The sequence below is a fragment of the Girardinichthys multiradiatus genome, chromosome 13, assembly GCF_021462225.1.
Source record: "Girardinichthys multiradiatus isolate DD_20200921_A chromosome 13, DD_fGirMul_XY1, whole genome shotgun sequence".
Lineage (NCBI taxonomy): Eukaryota > Metazoa > Chordata > Actinopteri > Cyprinodontiformes > Goodeidae > Girardinichthys > Girardinichthys multiradiatus.
This window is the reverse complement of record NC_061806.1, coordinates 33602653-33625465: the sequence shown is the minus strand read 5'-3', so window position 1 is coordinate 33625465 and position 22813 is coordinate 33602653. Positions and strand designations below refer to the sequence as shown.

The 22813-nt window shown below is 39.1% G+C and overlaps 1 protein-coding gene across 5 annotated transcripts; it reads left to right on the top strand.

Moving 5' to 3' along the window:
* Positions 1-549: 549 nt before the first annotated feature.
* Positions 550-22465, top strand: LOC124879715 (ATPase family AAA domain-containing protein 2-like). 5 transcript variants are annotated; one of them, XM_047384432.1, is made up of 29 exons: positions 550-709; positions 794-964; positions 1816-1904; positions 2390-2418; positions 5422-5476; positions 5936-6002; positions 7766-7844; positions 7929-8054; positions 8403-8469; positions 10133-10204; positions 10550-10658; positions 10807-10922; positions 11040-11214; positions 11518-11606; positions 12127-12286; positions 12599-12689; positions 12778-13092; positions 13181-13298; positions 13510-13696; positions 14267-14452; positions 14612-14747; positions 14877-15073; positions 15374-15533; positions 17886-18008; positions 18221-18307; positions 19129-19530; positions 20202-20335; positions 21764-21892; positions 22152-22465. In XM_047384432.1, exons 2-29 carry the CDS (start codon positions 809-811, stop codon positions 22182-22184), a joined length of 3687 nt encoding a protein of 1228 aa, XP_047240388.1. In that variant the 5' UTR covers positions 550-709; positions 794-808; the 3' UTR covers positions 22185-22465. The 5 variants fall into 5 exon arrangements, with proteins under 5 accessions (XP_047240388.1, XP_047240386.1, XP_047240385.1 ...); XM_047384430.1 differs by having other exon boundaries at positions 5422-5515; positions 8403-8457; XM_047384429.1 differs by having other exon boundaries at positions 5422-5515.
* The last annotated feature ends 348 nt before the right edge of the window (positions 22466-22813 follow it).

Genomic DNA, 22813 nt, shown 5'->3' with positions numbered 1-22813 from the left:
TAGATCTTGTGTATGAGCATTTCTTGTTTGATAGGCTGTGTGACATTTCATGAGTGCAGTTAAATGCTCTTTATAACAGAAACTTTATATATATATATTTAAATGGGAACAGTTTGACTTTTAAAATAATTCATAATTGTTTAGGTTCCCCTCATCATCAAATTAGCTTTTTTTCAGCTTTATTGTATGCACTTTATTAATAGTAAGAGCACAATTGTTCCAGATGGTACATTTATGGTGTAAAAGGTTCTGTACATAAAACAGGTCCCATAGGTTGGTGACATTTGGAAGGTTTCGATGGGAATTTAGATACTTTATAATCACATACCAATGGTATCTTATTAACATTAGAAACTTTAAGCCAACTTGTTTGTTAAATATACAGTGTGGATTAAAGCTGCAGATTCTATAAGCATCTAATTTTGAAGCTATAGGTAAGATTCAGAAAATGTAATATTTGTAGCGCGTCATCTGCAATTCAATGCTTTTCTGAGGTTTTCATTCTAACTCGCACTTCCTTAAACAGACGTACAATACGTCGTGACGCCACTAGTAGGCGACAAAATCTCAGAATTTTGAATCGACTCAGGTTGTTGGGCTCCGCGAGCTTATCAAGCTGTGTCTGGGTGTGTTTAACTTTCAGCCCTCCCTTCACTCTCAGAGTTAGACGGTGACTCTAACATCATCTCTGCAAAACATTCCTAAACAGGTAGAGGTGACAATGTCGGTGTTTGCTCGAAATTTAGTGTTTTTTTTAGCTCGTAAGCTAACATATTAACCGTCCTCTGGTTAGCTTTTGAGCGTCGCCATGGTAACGCACCGCGGTAGAAGCAGAGGGAAGGTTGTTCTGAGCCGCGGGCCAAAACACAAGCCGGCCAAGGTTTCAAAGACCCCGCAGCGAGCCTGGAAAGACTCCCAAAGAAGGACCGCGGTGACCCGTCCGAATGGAAAAAAGCTCCCCCATGTGAGTGTGTTTATGTTTGTATAACCTAGGGCTTTCATAAACAAATGTAACTGCATCATTTAATTTTTAGTTTTATTCTCGACAGTTTGTCAGCACGAACGAGAGCAAATAAATTAAAATACAAATTGTACAAATAACATGTTGGGATATAATTTCTTAATAAAAAAATCATTAAATGGGAAATAGGGTATATTTCCTCAAACCTAAATGTATGTAGGTATTTTTCTGCTTCCTCATATACCATCAGTTGGCTTATTAACCATTTAGGTAACGTAAATCGCTTTAGCTCTGACTTGTAAGATAACCATGTTTACATAACCTTAATCTGTGTTGCAAATTTCTTTTGTCCTTATCTATTTGTTTTAATTAAAGGTAAGGTAAATTTATTTATGTGGCGCTTTTCAGTAACGAGAAAAAAGCTTTTTTCTTAAGCTGGCTTTAATGAGTGTCAAAAAATATTTAGTTCAGTTTAGTTTAGTTAACAGGAACATTGAGCACAGTGCAGTAATTGTGAAATAATATATTCCAAGTGTCAAGAGTTCAGACTTTGCATTCCATTGTAATATTTAACCTGGATGGAGGTAATTGCAGGAAATATGGTCATAACAAATTTAATCAACATTGTTATCACATGATTTGCTAATATAGTGCAGACCTACTCTAACAACTAGCATTCTGATATAATGTTATACATTCACATTGTTTAGCATTAAAAGAAGTGTATTTTCACAACTACTAATATTTATGTTAATTTTGCTTGGTCACTGTATAGAGGACAATGGATGAATGGATGTAATTTTAGCGATGTGAACAATACCTGACAGGATGTTAACCAAAGAAATGTTCTTCAGAGAGTTCCTGCCAAGAAAGAAGAACAGGATCACACTGATTCAGACACGTATGAGGATGAAGTTGCAAAACCTGAGAGAAAAGTCATCAGGTCAGACAGCAGTTCTGAAACTTCTAAAACCAGTGAAGATTTGAAGTAATTGGGAATAGATTCTCTAAGTGAGGTTACAGACTATAAATGTGTTTTTATTTAAAATACTATAATACTTTTTGTGATTTTCTTACTGATAAAGGGGCTTACTTGCTGTAGTTTTTAAAATTGATAAAGTTGGTAAAACATCCATTTAAAATGAGAAGAATTATCAAGTATCTCACATTTGTTTCTTGTTTGATCAGACTATCATGTCATATTTCTATAAAATATAAACTGATTTCATATATTAACAATTGTAGCCAGAACTCTAATATTTAATTTGGTCATACAAAGAAGTGTCGATGGCATGAATAACAAAAGTTTGCTCCAGCTGTCTTTGAACTGAACTAAGCAATGATGCTTGAGCTGCTGGTTATTCTTTAGTTCATCATTTTGCAGCATTTCTCAGTTTCCTCATACAGATCTTTGTCTTGTGTTGACAGGAAATCTCCAAGACTCAAGGACCTTTCTGGTAAGATGCTTTTTTTTCTTATGTATTAAGTGTATGGATTATTAAACTTGAGAAGCAGTAACCTTAAGTTGTAACATATGTTACAAATGTTGTCGTGGATATTTGAAAAAAAAAGATCTGTCCTCATTAGTTCACTTTAATTTTTTTGTTTTTCTTTCTTTTGAATAAGTGCTTCTTTTAATTTATCCGTACCATTCAAAAGTTTCAGTCTCAGTTATTATCATGCTTATAAAAAGACACAAATTTCTAGACATTTTTAATATTTTTACTCTTTCTTTTTTGATACATGCCAATTCTTTATTAAACATTTTAACATTTCAGGCCCTTGATTAGACTGAAAAAGTGACTATCATTCTGATGAAGAACTTGCTATAGGTGTTCATCTTGGTCTGTAGATGTGCTTCTATGCTCTCAGTCATTGATATTTGTGGTTCAGCACCCTGTCCAGTGAGTTTCTGAATGAATTATATACAACCAGTCTTTTTAATACATTATTGCAAGCCAAAACAAACAAAACAAAATGACTCATAGATGAGGCTAATTAACACTGTTGGTCTTGTTTAAAGACTTTACAGTCCATAACCGTTTTGGTCATAAACACAAAACTTCAGCAAAAACCTTTAATAGGGGATAACACATCCCCTAGTCTTCTTTTAATATTATACCCCATGTGTGTCAAAAATGAAAATATATATATACAGGTCCTTCTCAAAATATTAGCATATTGTGATAAAGTTCATTATTTTCCATAATGTCATGATGAAAATTTAACATTCATATATTTTAGATTCATTGCAGACTAACTGAAATATTTCAGGTCTTTTATTGTCTTAATACGGATGATTTTGGCATACAGCTCATGAAAACCCAAAATTTCTATCTCACAAAATTAGCATATTTCATCCGACCAATAAAAGAAAAGTGTTTTTAATACAAAAAACGTCAACCTTCAAATAATCATGTACAGTTATGCACTCAATACTTGGTCGGGAATCCTTTGGCAGAAATGACTGCTTCAATGCGGCGTGGCATGGAGGCAATCAGCCTGTAGCACTGCTGAGGTCTTATGGAGGCCCAGGATGCTTCGATAGCGGCCTTTAGCTCATCCAGAGTGTTGGGTCTTGAGTCTCTCAACGTTCTCTTCACAATATCCCACAGATTCTCTATGGGGTTCAGGTCAGGAGAGTTAGCAGGCCAATTGAGCACAGTGATACCATGGTCAGTAAACCATTTACCAGTGGTTTTGGCACTGTGAGCAGGTGCCGGGTCGTGCTGAAAAATGAAATCTTCATCTCCATAAAGCTTTTCAGCAGATGGAAGCATGAAGTGCTCCAAAATCTCCTGATAGCTAGCTGCATTGACCCTGCCCTTGATAAAACACAGTGGACCAACACCAGCAGCTGACACGGCACCCCAGACCATCACTGACTGTGGGTACTTGACACTGGACTTCTGGCATTTTGGCATTTCCTTCTCCCCAGTCTTCCTCCAGACTCTGGCACCTTGATTTCCGAATGACATGCAGAATTTGCTTTCATCCGAAAAAAGTACTTTGGACCACTGAGCAACAGTCCAGTGCTGCTTCTCTGTAGCCCAGGTCTGGGGAATGCGGCACCTGTAGCCCATTTCCTGCACACGCCTGTGCACGGTGGCTCTGGATGTTTCTACTCCAGACTCAGTCCACTGCTTCCGCAGGTCCCCCAAGGTCTGGAATCGGCCCTTCTCCACAATCTTCCTCAGGGTCCGGTCACCTCTTCTCGTTGTGCAGCGTTTTCTGCCACACTTTTTCCTTCCCACAGACTTCCCACTGAGGTGCCTTGATACAGCACTCTGGGAACAGCTTATTCGTTCAGAAATTTCTTTCTGTGTCTTACCCTCTTGCTTGAGGGTGTCAATAGTGGCCTTCTGGACAGCAGTCAGGTCGGCAGTCTTACCCATGATTGGGGTTTTGAGTGATGAACCAGGCTGGGAGTTTTAAAGGCCTCAGGAATCTTTTGCAGGTGTTTAGAGTTAACTCGTTGATTCAGATGATTAGGTTCATAGCTCGTTTAGAGACCCTTTTAATGATATGCTAATTTTGTGAGATAGGAATTTTGGGTTTTCATGAGCTGTATGCCAAAATCATCCGTATTAAGACAATAAAAGACCTGAAATATTTCAGTTAGTGTGCAATGAATCTAAAATATATGAATGTTACATTTTCATCATGACATTATGGAAAATAATAAACTTTATCACAATATGCTAATTTTTTCAGAAGGACCTGTATGTTAAGGTAGATGGATTTCTTTCTTTGAAAAAAAAGACGAAGAGTGGCTTCTGACCCCTAAAATCTCAGTTTTTTAACTCTTCTCATTGTTGATCCTTTGCTGTTAATCCCAATAAAACATGAGCATGATGACAACACAAAATGGCCCAGACAATAAATGCTAAATTTTTATAACTACTCTCTAATTATGAAAGGTGCTTTTAGAAATGAAAAAAAATGATCTTACCTCATAGGTAGTATTTTCTGAAGCCAGACCTATACACACAGAGAGGTTTCAGTCACAACTTTGGGAAACAATAGTCTATAATATCCATCCATCCATCTTCTACACCCTCTTCTTACTTACAGGGTCACGGGGGAGCTGGTGCCTATCTCCAGTAGTCTATGGGCGGGAGGCAGGGTACCCTGGACCTGTCCGGGGTACCCCGCCCCAGTCCATCGCAGGGCAACACAGAGACACACAGGACAACCAACCATGCAAACACCCACTCACACCTAAAGGCAATTTAGAGAGACCAATTAAACAGTCATGTTTTTGGACTGTGGGAGGAAGCCAGAGTACCTGAAGAGAACCCACACAGGCACGGGGAGAACATACAAAGTCCATGCAGAAAGACCCCAGGCCGGGATTTGAACCCAGGACCTTCTTGCTGAAAGGCAACAGTGCTTGTCAGTCAGTTTTGTATAGCATACTGAGCATACTGAATCTAAATGTGTACATGTCATCATGTCAGGGTGCAGGAGGACTGGGGTGAGGAGAAGCACCAGGCGGACCAGACAGACGAGCAGGTATCAGGCCTCCAACATGTTTGATGGCATCAGCAACACGTAAGATGACTCAGTAACATAGACAGCAAATATAACACAGCAGCAGCTTAAACAGGTTCCCAGTTGGTTCTTGATGTGTTCGTGCAGTCTTTTAAAACCACATTAAATAAAAAAATATTATAATATTACACAAATAATTTAGGCTTATTCGTGTGGTTTTTAGCTGTGAAATTTATTCAGTCACTACCATTAGTCTTCACAATATAAAGTTTTTTGTAATTTTTGATGGTAATTAAGTTCATACAAGTATAAAAACACGATTTGTTATCATGGATATTGTAATTTTTTGTACATATGTATTATTATTTTACACAGTCCACTAATGATGATTTTTGCTCTACATTTGGGAAGACAATTTAACTGTGATTAAACAGATTTGATCAATGACTGCCATTCATCTTGAATATAATTTCTCTGCAGCCAGGGAGGCCTGAACGGGATGGACAACCTGAAGAAAAACCAACTGATTACTAACAACAAAAACGGAGTGAGTCTGGGCTAAAGACCATCAACATAGTCATTTTTACATTTTATTTACAACTGCAGTAGAAGTTTTAATCTTCTATTATTTCCCTGTCATTTTGTAGCAAATAGGGTAAAAAATACCATGTAGCCTTACTACTGCTCGCATCTTTAGTTGATTTTGGTGACTATAGGTTAGTTTGTTTGTCTGCACTCAGGAAGATGAATGCCCCCCTTAACGCCTAACGTGTGAAAAGTGACTTCATTTTCCCTCTACTGTCTCCCCACAAGAGAATAGTTGAGTTCCTTAATATGTAATTAATTAATATTAATCAAAAATATTTGAAAAGATTATGCAAAAAAAAAAAAGAATCCTGGTGGGTCCTAAATTGTTTAGCAAGTGAGAATTAAATTGTTTGCTTCTAAACTTTTTCAAGCACGATGTTAGTGTAATAACAGAATGTTACCAAATTTGCTCATAAGATAACAATGGACTATTTAAAACAAGAGGTAACATTCAAAGTTATCTGTCGTTTTATATTTTAATTCCCATTATTATTATTATTATTATTATTAATATTATTATTAATATTGTTATTATTAGTAGTAGTTCTATTAAAGGAGAGCAGATGCAACAGAGTGGTAATATTACACCTTGGTAACATTCCTTTAATTCATTTTGGGCTAAGATGAAAGAGGTTGTTAACATTTAAATGAAGTGATTAGAAATCAGTAAGTCTGGAGCAGGTGAATCACATAAATAAAGCTACATTTGTTTCATGTTTATAAATAAGCTGCTTCTGAACACATCTCAGTTTTCAGACATGCTCACTTGCTGTGTTTACATTCTGCAGTGGCTTTAAAGCCCCGGTTCAAACTGTACTCACAGTCTGTACGGGTGGGCACCCCTTGTCTTATCAGCTCGCTGTGAGGGAGGTGCACCCAGCTGCACACTTTCTCTCTCTGCTCCCAGCTCATGTGGAGGAGGTGACAACTCTATCAGCTGCCAACATATTTAGGGGGGAGGGGGGAGCATCAGAGCGTGTTTATGTGGTTTTGTCACATGAAGTTAAGGAGTAGACAAAGTTTTCCTGTGAACTGTCTTAATTGGCGTGAACTCATTTCAGTTAATCCTTCAGTTTTATCCAGCTGAAACAACCACAGAGAGAACATCTAAATGAATCATTGTTGTAACCAAAGGTCCAATGTGGACAATCAGGAAAGGGAGGATTGCCATGGTGGATGAAAATACTTAGCCAAGGATACGGCTGTTTATCGCATCTCTTTTGCCTCTCTAGATGCTGGAACTGAGGCATCCTTTAGAAAGTGTTGAGACTGAGACATGTAAAAGGATGAAGAAGTGAAGGAATGAGGCACGAAACAAACCAACCAAACTGAAATGAGAAAATTTCTGTCACTCATGTCTATCTGATTATTATTTTTAAGTTAAAAAGGCACAAATTCATCAACATTCACACTGAAACCATCAGGGAATTCTTTTTGTGGTTTAAATGATACTTATGCCATCAGCAAAGCTGTTTAACTAATATATGGTGGTGGAGGTTTTATTTGATTGTTTCAGAATAAGTTGAAGCACATAAGTCAATAATATAAGTCTAGTTTTACAGTTTAAACATATTAAACTAAAAGAACACAGTCTGATGACTAAACTACTGTCAAATGTTTTGAAAATAAAATCTCTAATTTCTGATGTAATTTGAGTCTTTTTAATACAATATTTGCATTTTGTTGATCAAGTTCAAATTGTATGTATTTATTTATTTATAGAAGATTTACTCTAAAGCCCAGAAGAAGAAAACACCAGTACCACTGCAACGAGACCTTAGTGACACTGAAGATGTCAACGGTTTGTGTAAAACACGAAACAGCCGGAGGAGAGTAAGAAACAAGACGGCCGTTTATCAAATCTCTTCTTCTCTGGTATTTCCAGGTGATACCGCTGATGTAGATAGTGGGCTTGGAACAACTGTGGATGAGGACAATAATTGCAGTGTGAACCAGGACTTTAACACCAGACTGGGCCAAGGTTCATCGATGTACCAGGGGCCCAGCAGCGGTCAGTTCTGCTCACCGCTCCACACAGAGACCTCATATACAGGGTTATGTCTGTACCCTCGGCACATGAAACATAAAAATTAATATGATTTTAACCACATTTTCTTCAAGGTTTTTATTCATGATTTATTACGAATCATCACAGAGTAAAAAATGAAGTATTCTTTTGTTAAATTCTTTTGTTCAGATGAACATATGTTAAAGCATTCTTAGCATTTAGCAACACTTTGGAAAATAATGATAAACCAGATGGCAAGAAGAAAGATAAACCTTAGTCTAATGAGATTTATTTAAATAGTAATATGTTGACCCAGATCATGATTTCTGTTTTTATTTATTCATTGTTTAGAGTTCCTGAAAGGAACCTTCCAGATCAACCCGTCAGGAACCAACACAACCCGCAGGCGAGTCTTCAGGTGACACCATGGATACAACATTCTGTCTCATCTTTAAACAGGAAATTAGTTGAAGAACAAACAACATTTTGGATACACAATTAGACCTGTGTTTTTCAAAAGTATGCAGTATTTTTGCAAAACCTACTCATTACTACAAAATGTAACCACCATTTATTGAAGCATACAAAACACAGGTATAGTTGCTGTTCTAAGTTTACATGTAATTATCATCAATGCCATAATGATGCTGTGCTTCCTTTACTTCTCTGATAAATTTTAAAAAGTTCCACGGTAAAACATAGATGCAACTTCAATGATTTTTAATAACAAGAATGGATGACACTTTATTTGTAGCCATCAACATCCTTCTGGCATCATTTAGCTGGAAATTTGACCTCTCATCTTGGCCAGAGTTCATTTCGGTTGCGGAGTTCATTTTAATTGCTCAGTTTCCGTCCACAGAGTTGGCCTTTAGGCGCAGTTCATACATTTTCGATAGACTTGAGGTGTTGGGCTTTGTATTTTTAATTCTCTTCCAAAAGAAAATGTGTGTTGGGAACATTAGTCCTGGTGGAACACTTAATTGGCTTCTGGTTTCAACCATCTAGTCTGGGGTTAGTCCTCCTTCTTTATTATTTCACTCACTTTGTGCAGTGACCTGTACCACCATCACTGATCCACCCCCATGCTTCACTCTGGGCATGCAACAGTCTGGGTGGTGCGCTTCTTTGGGGCTTCTACACACCATAACTCTTCCAAATGTGGGGAAAGCAGTAAAGGTGGACTCATCAGAGAACAATACATGTTTCACATTGTCCACAGCCCAAGATGTGCGCTCCTTGCACCATTGAAACCGACGTTTGGCATTGGCATGAGTGACCAAAGGTTTGGTTATAGCAGCCCGGCCGTGTATATTGACCCTGTGGAGCTCCTGACGGACAGTTCTGGTGGAAACAGGAGAGTTGAGGTGCACATTTAATTCTGCTGTGATTTGGGCAGCCGTGGTTTTATGCTTTTTGGATACAATCCAGGTTAGCACCCAAACATCCCTTTCAGACAGCTTCCTCTTGCATCTACAGTTAATCCTGTTGGATGTGGTTCGTCCTTCTTGGTGGTATGCTGACATTACCCTGGATACCGTGGCTCTTGATACATCACAAAGACTTGCTGTCTTGGTCACAGATGTGCCAGCAAGACGTGCACCAACAATTTGTCCTCTTTTGAACTCTGGTATGTCACCCATAATGTTGTGTGCATTTCAATATTTTGAGCAAAACTGTGCTCTTACCCTGCTAATTGAACCTTCACACTCTGCTCTTACTGGTGCAATGTGCAATCAATGAAGACTGGCTACCAGGCTGGTCCAATTTAGCCATGAAACCTCCCACACTAAAATGACAGGTGTTTCAGTTTCATTGCCCAACCCCTGTATTTCTTAGTTGGTTTAGAGAAAATCGACCATAATTCTGCAAATTTGCACAAAATTCATGTCTTTAAAACTCATTGCAGTTGTATTTTTTCCCTCTGGAAAAGAACAGTTCAAATGCAATGTTAAAGGCCCAGCAGAAACATGGCATTAATGCCTGTGATGTGTGTTTATGTTAACCTCTGACAGGAATTGCATCTTCCTTTGCCTGATCTAAGACCCTCATCACTCATTTGCTTTTCGTCTTTCCATCAGAACCACTCAGAGCGTGTGGTCAAATCACTCTGATGACGACTCAGATGATGAGGATAAAAAGGCCTCCAGCAGGTCAGCAGAGACACCAAAATCTCTTCACTGAGGGCTGTGACATAAATTCTCTCTATTGGTACTCAGTATACTGTCCAGTTGATAGAAAGTGTGTAGGTGTGCTAAAATATTTTCTAAAACTTGCTGGTTTTTCTGATTTTTTTTTCACAAATATATTAACTGACTGGCAACTGTCCAAAAGTTAGTGAGTTCATTTCCCAAAATGTTCGGCTTATCTTTTCACCTTATTCACCAGATCTGACTTTTTAAATCGTTTTGAACTCAAAAACATTAAGTGCAGTTTTCTTTGATTGGTGTCCTCTTTTATTTCACCGATGATCATGTTTTTAAACTCCACCCTTGAAGCTGCCGCGCACTCGGTCTGCGTACAGAGGAGCTTTTTAGTACTCACAGAGACAAGTTGGCTGCGGGAGCCGGACTGGCAGACATCGATCCCATGGCCATTGATCAGTTAGTAAGTTACAGCACCCAGTGGGGAAAACATCAAATCTGCCACTACACTTCACCTGTTTCCTATCTAGTTCTCTTCTTGTCCCATCCCCAAAAATATTTCTGCTTGATTATCTTTTTTTCTTTTCTTGTTTACTGTGTTCTCTCCTCAGGTGGGCTTTGATAGCATCGGTGGACTCTCAGGTCACATCTCAGCTCTAAAGGAGATGGTCATGTTTCCTCTTCTCTACCCAGAAGTCTTTGACAATTTCAAGATTCAGCCTCCCAGGTGACTCACACAGATAATGAACAACTTTACAGGATTTATATACCTTCTCAACCGCTAAGCAACATTTAGCTTTATTTAATAGAAACAGATAAAAAAAGTCGTTTTTGTCACTTTCAGAGGTTGTCTGTTCTACGGCCCCCCTGGGACCGGAAAAACGCTGGTTGCCCGGGCGCTGGCCAGTGAATGTAGCCATGGCAACAGGAAGGTATCCTTCTTCATGAGGAAGGGAGCCGACTGCCTCAACAAGTGGGTGGGGGAGTCAGAGCGGCAGCTGCGGCTGCTATTTGAGCAGGTAACTTTAAACCTTCCTGGAGACATTGCTGTAAAAAACAGGTTCAAGAAATGGTTTCAGCAACATTATAGGTTTTTGAAAACAGTTTAAGTAACCTTAATCAAATACAGCAAAAAAATAATGATATAATTTTTTATGTAATGTAAATGAAATTTTTCTTTAAGGATGTTTGCAACACCTGAGTAGCTAAATACATCCAGAGACTCGCTTAAGACCACAGAGAAAATGAGATGATGGAGAAAGTTGATACTCCTGAATGATCAGCTCTCATCTGTCCATTTTTCCCCTTTGTCTGTTCATTAGGCTTATCAGAGACGCCCCTCCATCATTTTCTTTGATGAGATTGATGGCTTGGCTCCCGTTCGATCCAGCAAACAAGATCAGATTCACAGGTTTTTATAGTCTTAACTTTAAAGCAACCACAGCTGCAACACATGTAAAATTAAGAACCATATAATACATAGAACAAGAAATGAACACTTGTATAGCGCTTTATCAAGTCACCAGAGACCCCTAAGCACTTTACACTAAAATCAGTCATTCATTCATATACACGCACACACACACACACACACACTGACAGTGGTGAGCTACAACTGCCCTGGGGGAGACTGACAGAAATGAGGCTACCATACACAGGCGCCACTAAGCCTAAGCCCTTTCACCACCACCAGTAGTCAAGGAGGGTGAAGTGTCTTGTCCAAAGACACAACGACTGAGAAAGACAGAGCGGGGGTTCGAACCGGCAACCCAGGTGTAGGACAAACTTCTACTACCTCAGCCACAGCCACCCAACAATATGAGCAAAATCAATAAAACAATAAGACATATTAAAAACCTTAAATTTAAATCGTTTACCCTTCTCTTTCTATGGCTGTAAATAATCACAGACTTATTTTCAACCCTCTGTAGCTCAATTGTGTCGACTCTGCTGGCTCTGATGGACGGGTTTGACAGTCGAGGAGAAGTCGTGGTGATCGGAGCCACAAACAGGCTGGACTCCATCGACCCGGCTCTGCGGCGTCCCGGACGCTTTGACAGGGAGTTTCTGTTTGGCCTTCCTGACAAAGAGGTAAAATTTTGATGTTGTCTTGCTTTTTATGATCTGCCCGTACTTTCTACATTAGTTTCTTATGTTTTATACAGTAGTTTAACTTATTGAGACTTTATGATATTCTGTTTATGAATATTGATATAAGCATTGTGTATTATTTCTTTTTAGTTAATGAAAATTTTTTGAGGTATTACATGTTTTTAGTGTTTAATTGGGAGAGTGTTATCTGTTAATAATTCTGTATTCATTGTGCAATTTAGCTAGAATAGCTTTATAAGCCAAACTATATTTACACTAAGGTATTCATGATTTCAACTCTTTATGTTTTAGTCTCGTAAAGAGATCCTGAAGATTCACACCCGGCTGTGGAAACCTCCTCCTTCAGAAGACTTTCTGGATGAACTTGCAGAAAAATGTGTTGGTAAGTAGGATGAAAATCACATATCTTATGTTATTTGCTACATTATTTTTTTAATGAAATGACCTCACTGAATTCTGACCTTTTACAGGTTACTCTGGTGCTGACATCAGGGCGGTGTGCACCGAAGCGGCGCTGTGCGCTTTGCGTCGTCGCTACCCACAGATCTACGCCACCTCACAGAAGCTTTTGCTGGACGTCTCCTCCATCTCCGTTAGCAGCTGCGACTTTGTGGCAGCCATGAGGAAGATGAAGCCAGCCTCTCAACGGTCCAACGCCTGTCCTACAAAACCGCTGTCAACGGTGGTTCAGCCCCTGCTGGGCGATGCACTGCACCGCATACTGGAGGTTCTGCAGAAGCTGTTTCCACACGCTGAACAGGGGATGAAGAGGAAGAGGGAGCCGGGTGAGTAAGAGCTGAAGGCTGGAGGCGCATCTGTTGAGTTATTATATAGAATTTTATTTGAAATTTTATATCTGCATCTTTATGCAAGATCTGACCTCTGGTATCCTTAATGATGGTCTGATGAGTGGCGGAGACGAAGGCTTCTCATCCTCCAGCATCTCTGCCCCTTCCACCTCCCAAAACAAAACCTTCCTGCACTTTGCCAGGTGAGCCTGAACACCACATGATTAAAACCAGTGTATATCTGGGTAAAGGAAGATAAATAATCCAGCATGATGACATTAGTGCAAAGAGAAATCTAAAACTTTAGTGTGCTGGCACAGAACTCCATGGAATATAAAAGAATGTGGTAGCTATCCAAAGTAAACTCATCTTGTTAAAATATCTTTTGCTGCTCTGTTCTGCTGGCTCTTGCAGGAGTGCAGTCAAACACCCAACATCTTACCGCCCTCGAATGCTCCTGGCTGGTTGCTCTGACTCTGGTCAGACCTCCCACCTGGCCCCTGCGATTCTGCACGCCCTGGAGCGTTTCACTGTCCACAGCCTGGATTCTGCTGTGTTGTTCGGGTTCAGCTGCACCTCGCCCGAGGAAGCCTGTGCACAGGTAACTGTTAAATAACCCCACAAGAAAGCTAACACAACTTCACAGGCTTTAATTCGATCTAAATTGTTAAGCATCTATACTCAGTTCGAAGCTTTTTAGATCACAAAAAGAGAAATGAGAAAAACGCAAATGTCTGTATTCGTCTGCATGATTTAATTAGATGCTAATTTATTTAAAATTTGGATGTGGCATATCTAAGTCAGGTCTTATTTTTTTAATAAGCACATTTTTAATGAGACATTTTAGTAATACATTTTGCTGCTTATAGAGCAAAGTTCTTTATAAAGTTTTCACTTAAAAAGGTTTTTTAGACAGAAATGGTTTACAAGCTTACTTTGTCTTTGGGTCCTGTTTCTTAGCTAGTTTGTAAAAATGTTAATTTATACATACAGACTGAAAACTTGGCTTTTTTATTTACCGACCTGCACATCATAAGGATGGCTACTGTCTTTACAGCATCTAGTGGTCGTAAAAACAACCTGCTGTAGGAATTAAAAGAAACAACAGGAACATTTAGAAAAACATCAAAATCTGAAGCAAGGCTTCAAAGGAACTTTCTCCCCTGATCAGGTGTTCTGCGAGGCCAAACGAACATCTCCCAGCATCATCTATATTCCTCACATACAGCAGTGGTGGGACACGGCAGGACCAGCTCTCAAGGCCTCGTTTCTCAGCTTGCTGGGCAGCATCCCCTCATTCTCTCCCATCCTCCTCCTCGCAACCTGCAGCCTGCCCCACCAGCAGCTGGACCCAGAGGTGAAGACCTAAAGTTTTCCTTAACTCTTCTGTGCTCTCACTGTTTTTATGATGATTCTTGTAATTAATTTGAACCTTTTTTGAAATAAACATATTAGGAAAGAAATGTTAACATATTATTACCGGTACTTAAACATATCTTTTGTGTTTTATCATCAGATACAATCTCTGTTTCGGAAGGAGTATGGGGAGATATATAGCATGACTGTTCCCACCCGGCAGGAGAGAACAGAGTTCTTCAAGGATCTCATTCTGAACCAGGCTGCTGAGCCTCCACTATCAAAGAATAAAGGAAGTGTGTTCCTGAAGGTTTCAAGTCATTGTGCTCTGTTCCACTCATACGCTGATAGCACCAAGTATACAGTAAAGGTCAATTAAACTTATTAAAGCATTCAGCCTAATTTACCTGCTCCTCTGCCATCAGTGACCCAGAACTTGGAGATCCTTCCCGTGGCTCCACTCCCTCCCCTAAGACAGATGTCTGAGCAGGAACGCCTCCGTCTGGAGGAGCAGGAAGAGGACGTGCTGAGGGAGCTCCGCCTCTTCCTCCGTAACCTCACAGAGCGGTTGATGTTGGACCGCCGCTTCAAGGCCTTCACCAAACCTGTCGATATAGAGGAGGTAAACTGATTTACTGGAAGCAGAACAGAACACTGTTTTCATCATGGTGCTTCCAAAAAGCCACAGCACACAACCTGCTGAGAGGCAAGCTGCAGATACAGATATTAGATAACAATACTGTGGCATTTATAAGATGAGGTATCAGTTATTTTTATGGAAAACCTGTAGGAATGAAGTGTAAAACTAAAACAAGGTAAACATTAGGTATACCTAAGCTGTGCTGCTGCTCCTTGCAGGATGCTTTAGGAAAACTGTAAAAGCATATACTGTAACCATTTCCTAAAACCCTTCATCTTCCAGGTCCCAGACTACCTCATAGTGATCCAGAAGCCCATGGACCTCTCCACACTGCTGTCCAACATCGATGAGCATAAATACGTCACCGTTAATGAGTTCATGTCAGACGCATACCTCATCTGGCAGAACGCTCTCGAGTACAACCCAGACAGAGACCCGGAAGGTGGGACTAAATGAAGAATTAGTGAGATTTAAAGAATTTAAGTCCTCTTCCATCAGAATCCAGAGAGCTTTTGTGCTGTCTATCTCAATAAGAGCTGATAATTCCAAGTGTAGTCTCAGATGATGCATAAACTGCAGTTGTCACTTTTTATGAATCATAAAGCAGATGAGTTGAAAGTTCTTTAAAAAGGACTGAGAAGGGCGAAAAAAGCATGAAGAAATTTTATTTCATATTCAGTAGCGTTGATAAGCTAAGTTAACCTCTGACAATGTCACAATACAGATTAGTCAATCTCATAGTGTATCAACCCAATTCTTTATCAATTCTTTACAAATATATTTAATGATTTTTATCACAAATTAAAGGGGCGATGAGATTTCTTTACAATTCTCAGTTTAAGAATAATTTTGGATCGATCAGATATAATTTCTCAATTAAGATTTTTTCTGAGATTCAGACGATAATAATTGAACCAGAATAAAACTTATTATAAACCTCATTTCTTCTCCTCTCAAATAGTGTCTAATTAGAAGTGTAAGAAACCAAATTGAACATTTTCTGAATCAGAAATGAATGTTCGAAATATTATCATCTAAACTGATTAAAATATAAGCATTAGCAGGAGTTTACATGAATATCAGAAACCTAAAGGCAAGTTCTAGGCCTAATTTTGATTATAATTCCTAATCTTACTGAGAGGAAAAAATTTTTGGAGAAAGAAGAATTTTAGTCTTTTCAGTACACTAAACAGAACCAAAAGACCACCTCATATTCAGGTGTAATTTCCACTTGCAGAACTAGCAGAATTTTGACAGGCATGCAGTCCTGTCCTGCTCAGTCACTGGTGGGCTGATGGGGAATCTTGTTACAGATTTAATTTGTATGAACAAAACAAAGGGGAAGATGTGTGGGGTTGAGCTGGAAACAGTCTTTAGAGTGGAATCTGAATGACAGACAGACTTTCAGTAGCAAAAAGACCAACATGTGGTGCTGGATTTTTCAAAACAGTCAAACTAGGTTCCTTTGATCAGCCCACCCCAAAGATCTGATGGACCACTGGCTTGGTTCCGTGACTTCCTATATGGAAAGTTTTACTGCCCTCTGTGAACTAATGGACTACAACCTATTGGGGAGTGGAGGCTTAATGGTTAGAGAGCAGGGCATTTGCGTCCTGGAAAGGCCACAAGTACCCTGGTTCGAATCCCACTGCCTGCTTTTCTGGGTCCCTGAGCAAGACCTTTAGCCCCTGAATGCTCCCCGAGCCCCACACAAAGGCAACCTACTGCTCCCTAAGTGATGGGTTAAATGCAGATGACAATAAAGTCTAATTAATTTTTTTTACATTAGCCATGAGTCAACTTGTCTTGAAATTTGAAGCATGTCATTTCCATTCATTGGATAAATTTATTAAATGAATCGAGTTGAGTCAAGTAAACTTTATTATCCCCAAGGGCTAATTTGTGCAGAAAGCAGTGAAAACATGAAAAAACAGCCACACACACAAAAAAAAAAAATTAAGTCCTTACAATGTGGACTGGGCTGCACGGTGGCGCAGTTGGTAGCATTGTTGCCTTGCAGCAAGAAGATTCTGGGTTCGATTCCCAGCCGGGGGTCTTTCTGCATGGAGTTTGCATATTCTCCCCGTGCATGCGTGGGTTTTCACCGGGTACTCCGGCTTCCTCCCACAGTCCAAAGACATGCCTGTTAGGTTAGGGTTAATTGGTCATTCTAAATTGCCCTTAGGTGTATGAATGAGTTTGTGTGTTGCCCTGCGATGGACTGGCGACCAGGGTGTACCCTGCCTCTCACCCATAGACTGCTGGAGATAGGCACCAGCTCCCCCGTGACCCACTATGGAATAAGCGGTAGAAAATGACTGACTGACAATGTGGACCTGGAATTGAGCAGGCTAATAGCAACGGGGATAAAGGATTTTTTTCAGTCTGTTTGTCTTACAATATGACATTTCGTATCTCTGTCCTGACCCTGATCATTACGATCATGAACCATTATGAATAATTAAAACTAGGACTGAAACGATCTTTCTTTTGACAGGCACTCTGATCCTAATTTTCAACAAAATGTCTTAATCTGAGCATGTTTCCGAGTTCAATTTGTGTGGATTCGAAGTTGTTGTGACTGGATCTTAATATCCAGTGATAACATTTTGAAATGACCTGGAGCAGAGCTGTTTCAGTAGATGAAAAGTAAATTCTGCAGTTTGTGCTCTCTCTCGCCAGTCTGCCATTTTGCTTTGCCAAAAACGTTTAGATTGTCTCTTAGATTTTTACCAAACATGAAATAAAAATGGATATATTTGAATATTTATGTGACATCGTTTGCATGTGTCAGATCGTCACATCCGTCACCGTGCATGCGCCCTGAAGGACACAATGCGAACCATCATCAGACACGAACTGGACAAGGATTTTCAAAGGGTCTGCGAGGAAATTCGAGAGTCCCGGATTGAGAGAGGTAAAACTTTACTTGTGTTCACTGTAGCCAAAATACACCCGGGGTTCTGCATGGACTTTCAGCTTTCTTTTTTCAAAAGTAAATGAGATCTGAAGTAATAAATCATATAGCATATTTAAAAAACCCTTTAGAATTGAAAATGTCTAAGCTGAGTCTCTGCTTATCTGTTTAAAGCCTCCAAACCACAAATTAGGACTTTTGTTTTGTGACAGCATTATCCTACAGGGCCAGAGCCAATCTAGAGTTGACCAATAGCTTCTACAACTCGGTATTCACCAGAAATAGCACTGGACCTCAAGGTAAGCTAATGTTACAAATTCTGTCTTGAAAAGAAAATAACTTTTTTATAAGGTTTGAGGTTATCATAAGAAATAATTACAACATCTGTTTGAATGCTGACATTTTTTTGTTTCGAATGACAGTTTTTGTCACATGTTTTCATTCCTTTTTGCTGTGAATTGACTAGGTTGTTTTAGCTTTATAAGTTAAAGTTGACCTGGAGACTTTGCTGTCACTACATTTGTCCTGGTGGTCACTGTGTTTCTTCATTGATGCCCAAGTTTTCGTTTGCCTTCTGCTAGTTTTTTTCCTTTTTAGTCTCGCTTTTGGTCATAAAAATGAATATAAATATTATTGGCTACAAGCCAGAACACAGCTGAAAAGTTTCTGAAATTTTATATAGCTTTTTTTTCCCCTCGCAATTCTTGACCCGTGAAAAAAAGATTTAAAAAAAATAACTACAATCACATTAAGATTTTTAATATTACAGTATTTTGAATAGACAACACGGATCTTCTCAGTGTCATGTTGAAAAAATGTCTTTGTTCAATAAATCACCAAACGAAAGAGGAGATGAAGACAAAGCAGCCAGGAAAGAGAGCTGCAGAGTCTTTATTTAAACATAAAAGCATTAGCGTCACAAAGCAGATGAGAGGAAGAGGTAGCATCCACAGAGCTGACAGAAAGCAGAACAGTGAATGGTAGAGAGTCTGAAGCTAAGGGAGAAAAGTCGAAGAGAAGATCAAATTGAGATTCCACACCACCTCATTTCCTCTCTGTGTAATGACCCTTTTTGTCCTGTCTCTGCCCTCAATCCCAACCCTATTCTGACTTCTTGCAGTGTGTAAGAAAAAGTGTTTCAAACCGACCCGAAAATCCAAGTGGAGCACTGGTGGTGTTAAGAAACGACAACAAAAGAAGACGGCTTCAAACTTTTCCTCCTCGATGTCCAGTATGACCAGTTCTGATTCAAGTACAGATGGAATCCGAGGGGAGAATGGTTCTGCTGGCCAAAGCTCATCCAGTTTGTCAGATAGCAGCGACGATGACGAGAACATCTTCCTGGCCATTAACAGGCACCATCACGCATTCAAAGCGCTCCAAAAAAGCCTAAAACAAATGAACAACCAATCCAACAGGAGCACCCCCAAAATTAGGCTGAACCGCAGGCAGCAAAACCAGCCTTCAAAGTCAAACCCAACCCGAAGGAAGGCACTGACGGAGTTTTATTTAAAGAAATTAGGTGCGTCTAATAGATTTAGAGTGGAAGCTGGACCTCTAAGTGAGGCTGTGTGAGCACCTTGCCTTTGCCCTGCTAACTGATCTTCAGTGGACTGAGTGAGCAAAACAGGTAGTGAAAGTGCTGCTTCTGTTCCTGCTTCGCTTCTGCTGCCGCTGCTAAGCAAGATCTAAAGAGCAAACATTTCACAGTCAGGCAGAACTCTGGGCTCAGAGCCAACCTGGCACAAAGCTGAGCCGAGAACAGATGCTCTCTGATATTCTGTCGCAGAAATGTTCACTCCAAACAAGTCAAAAGAGCGGCTTTCTTTGATTCTTTGACTTTACACAAGATTATTTTCTGTTGAAATGTTGAAAGGGGCTTGTACTTGTACCCCGTTTACAAACATATAGAGCGTTGCAGCTTGTTTTCTTTCATTTAACAGATGCAGGTAATAGGTGTCTTTAGATGCAAACAAAAAGGAAGCTTTAATTTAATGGGAAAAAGATGTATGTGTTTTAAATAACAAGGTTTAAAGTGTATTTTATTAACTTTACTGCTATATGAAAATATGTAATTGCGGGTCATGTAGTTGTTATCTGTGTGCACCTTTTACAAATAACGATAAACGTAAACAGCATTGATTAACTGAAAGGAAAGTACTGTTGCCTTTCTTTTCTTTCTTTCTTCCTCAGAGAGGCAGAGCAAGACTGAGATGAGAGCAAACAAAGCCGTCTTCGAGCAAATGCAACAGTTCAACAAGGAGAGGTCTGCAGAGGTCGTTGCAGAGCAAGCCCCCCCGCTGGTAGTCGATCACAAAAAGCTAAAGGTAAGTAACTCGGATTATGTTTTAGGTTGTTTTTGTCCATAATTGGGCCTTTTTAGAAAGAGACGTTACTTTCTGTTAACAGTCTTTCAGGTTGATGATGTTTAGCACTGCTAACAATAAAATCATGGTAGAAGTATTTCTTTTTTGTGGCAGGATTTTTAAGCATCTGATCTGAACTGAACTCAAGACCAACTGAGGGTAGTGCATAATCGTGAAGTGAAAGGAAAATAATCCAGTTTTTACACATTTGGAGATTCAAATTTATACCCATTCTTGCTTTGTTCAAGCTCCATCATTGGACAATCAGCAAACAACGGCCAAATATCCTAGAACGTCCTGGTTAGAAATGATCAACCCGTTTTAGGGCCAAAAAAACATATTTCAGAACCAAAAAGAGAAGTCCGGTTTTGTACTTTTTCAGCTAAAGATTTTTCGGGGCAAATTATAACGCTGCACTTTAAAATGTCGGTTTCTGAACGGCTAATGTAAAATGACATCTTAAATCTTAACCCCACTCCTTTTTGCTCTGATTGGTCCTGTGACAGTTCTGACAAGAAAGCTGGTAAAAATATCTGTCACATTCAGCCATGTTTAATATTTGTGATTTCAGTCAGTCATTTTCTACCGCTTATTCCATAGTGGGTCGCGGGGGAGCTGGTGCCTATCTCCAGCAGTCTATGGGCGAGAGGCAGGGTACACCCTGGACAGGTCGCCAGTCCATTGCACACAAACAACCATGCACGCACTCATTCATACACCTAAGGGCAATTTAGAGACATCAATTAACCTAACAGGCATGTCTTTGGACTGTGGGAGGAAGCCGGAGTACCCGGTGAGAACCCATGCATGCACGGGGAGAACATGCAAACTCCATGCAGAAAGACCCCAGGCCGGGAATCAAACCCAGGACCTTCTTGCTGCAAGGCAACAGTGCTACCAACTGCGCCACCATGCAGCCCTATTTGTGATTTCATTCGGAGTAAAATGTATTTGGTTAAATATATTTTTTAACTTATTTTAATGCTTATTTTTACTTTATTTCTGGGACCTATTTGCCAGCCACTGGTGTGCCAGTATCAATAGTGTTGCTGACAAAAAATGAAAAACTTCACGAGGAAAGCTGTTATTTGTTTGCCTCAGTGGTCGAAGCTGCCGTTGCTGCTTTCTGTTCCTTCAGCAAAACTGATTTGTATTTCAAGGTTGAGTAATTCAGGTTTTCTGTGTTTATTGTATTGTCAGTTTTAAACTAATTTTAAACAATAAAATAAAAATTTGAAGGGTTTGAAACACAGTGATGTGACAGTTTTGTATTATAATTAGGGGCCAAATTGATCTGCATGTAATTGAATGTAATTTATTTTATTATATATTTCTATGTAAGTGGATATAAGTAACTATTGTTTACAGTTATTCTTGATTTTTTTCCAGGATCTGCTGAACAGAGCTGTAGATAAAACGGAGGGCGCTGAGGTGGAGCCTCTGGAGAAGCTTTACGCTCTGTTGGCTCAATGCATCTACAGACACAGAAACAACTACAACAAGACGGAGCTCATTAAGGTACAGCAACACCACACAGCTTCTTTTATCCAGGAACTTTTTAGAACGGAGGCTACTTTTTAGAGTTCAGAATGTGCTAATGATTGTTACATACTGTTGTTTTATAGTTTTATGACCCACTACATAGCTGCTGAAAAACAAGTCTTGCTTTTAGTTGCATGTAAAGACCAAAAATCAAACTTACAAATGTTGAGAAGGAGTTGATTTGGCAAAAAAAAGTGGTTTATTTAATTATTTCTTTTTCTGTTTTTTATTGTAGGAAATGAAGAATGAGATTGAAAACTTCTCCTGACCTGTTACAATAAAACCTGAGTCACTTTAAATGTAAAGTTTTTTCTCTCGTTTTTAAATTAAGCTATATTTATAAAGTATTACAAAAAATCTAAATACCTCAGTATATAAAGTATTACTTCAGATTCCATTACCAATTAATCCTTTGACATTTTGCTTATGTTTATCATGTTTATTGACTAAATTGATCATAAAATGCACTTTATGAAAGTGGTGCTCAAAGTAAATTCAAATATTGACTGTGTTTTTTGTGCGGCAGCCGATTAAAGTTGTTCATTTTCAGTGTTGGTTCAGTCTTTTTGCTCTTGAAAACAAGACAGGATCTACATACAATAGATTTCAGCTTCAAATGCATCTAAGTTTGAGATTAAATTATTTAACATTTTCATGCTTTCTCTTTCCTCGTGCAGAAAGTTCACATGATTTAAATAAATAGTGTTTTAAATTAAGAGAAGCTGTGTGTTTGATTTTTACATTTTGGGAGAGTTTCAAGTATTTTGATATTATTTAGTCTTCTAATGCGATATTTAAATGTGCTTGAAATTTTGATTTCAATAGAATTAATAATACAGCTGGTAATAAGTATAGTATTTCATTTTTAAGTCTTTACTTTTAGATGACCGAACTGAA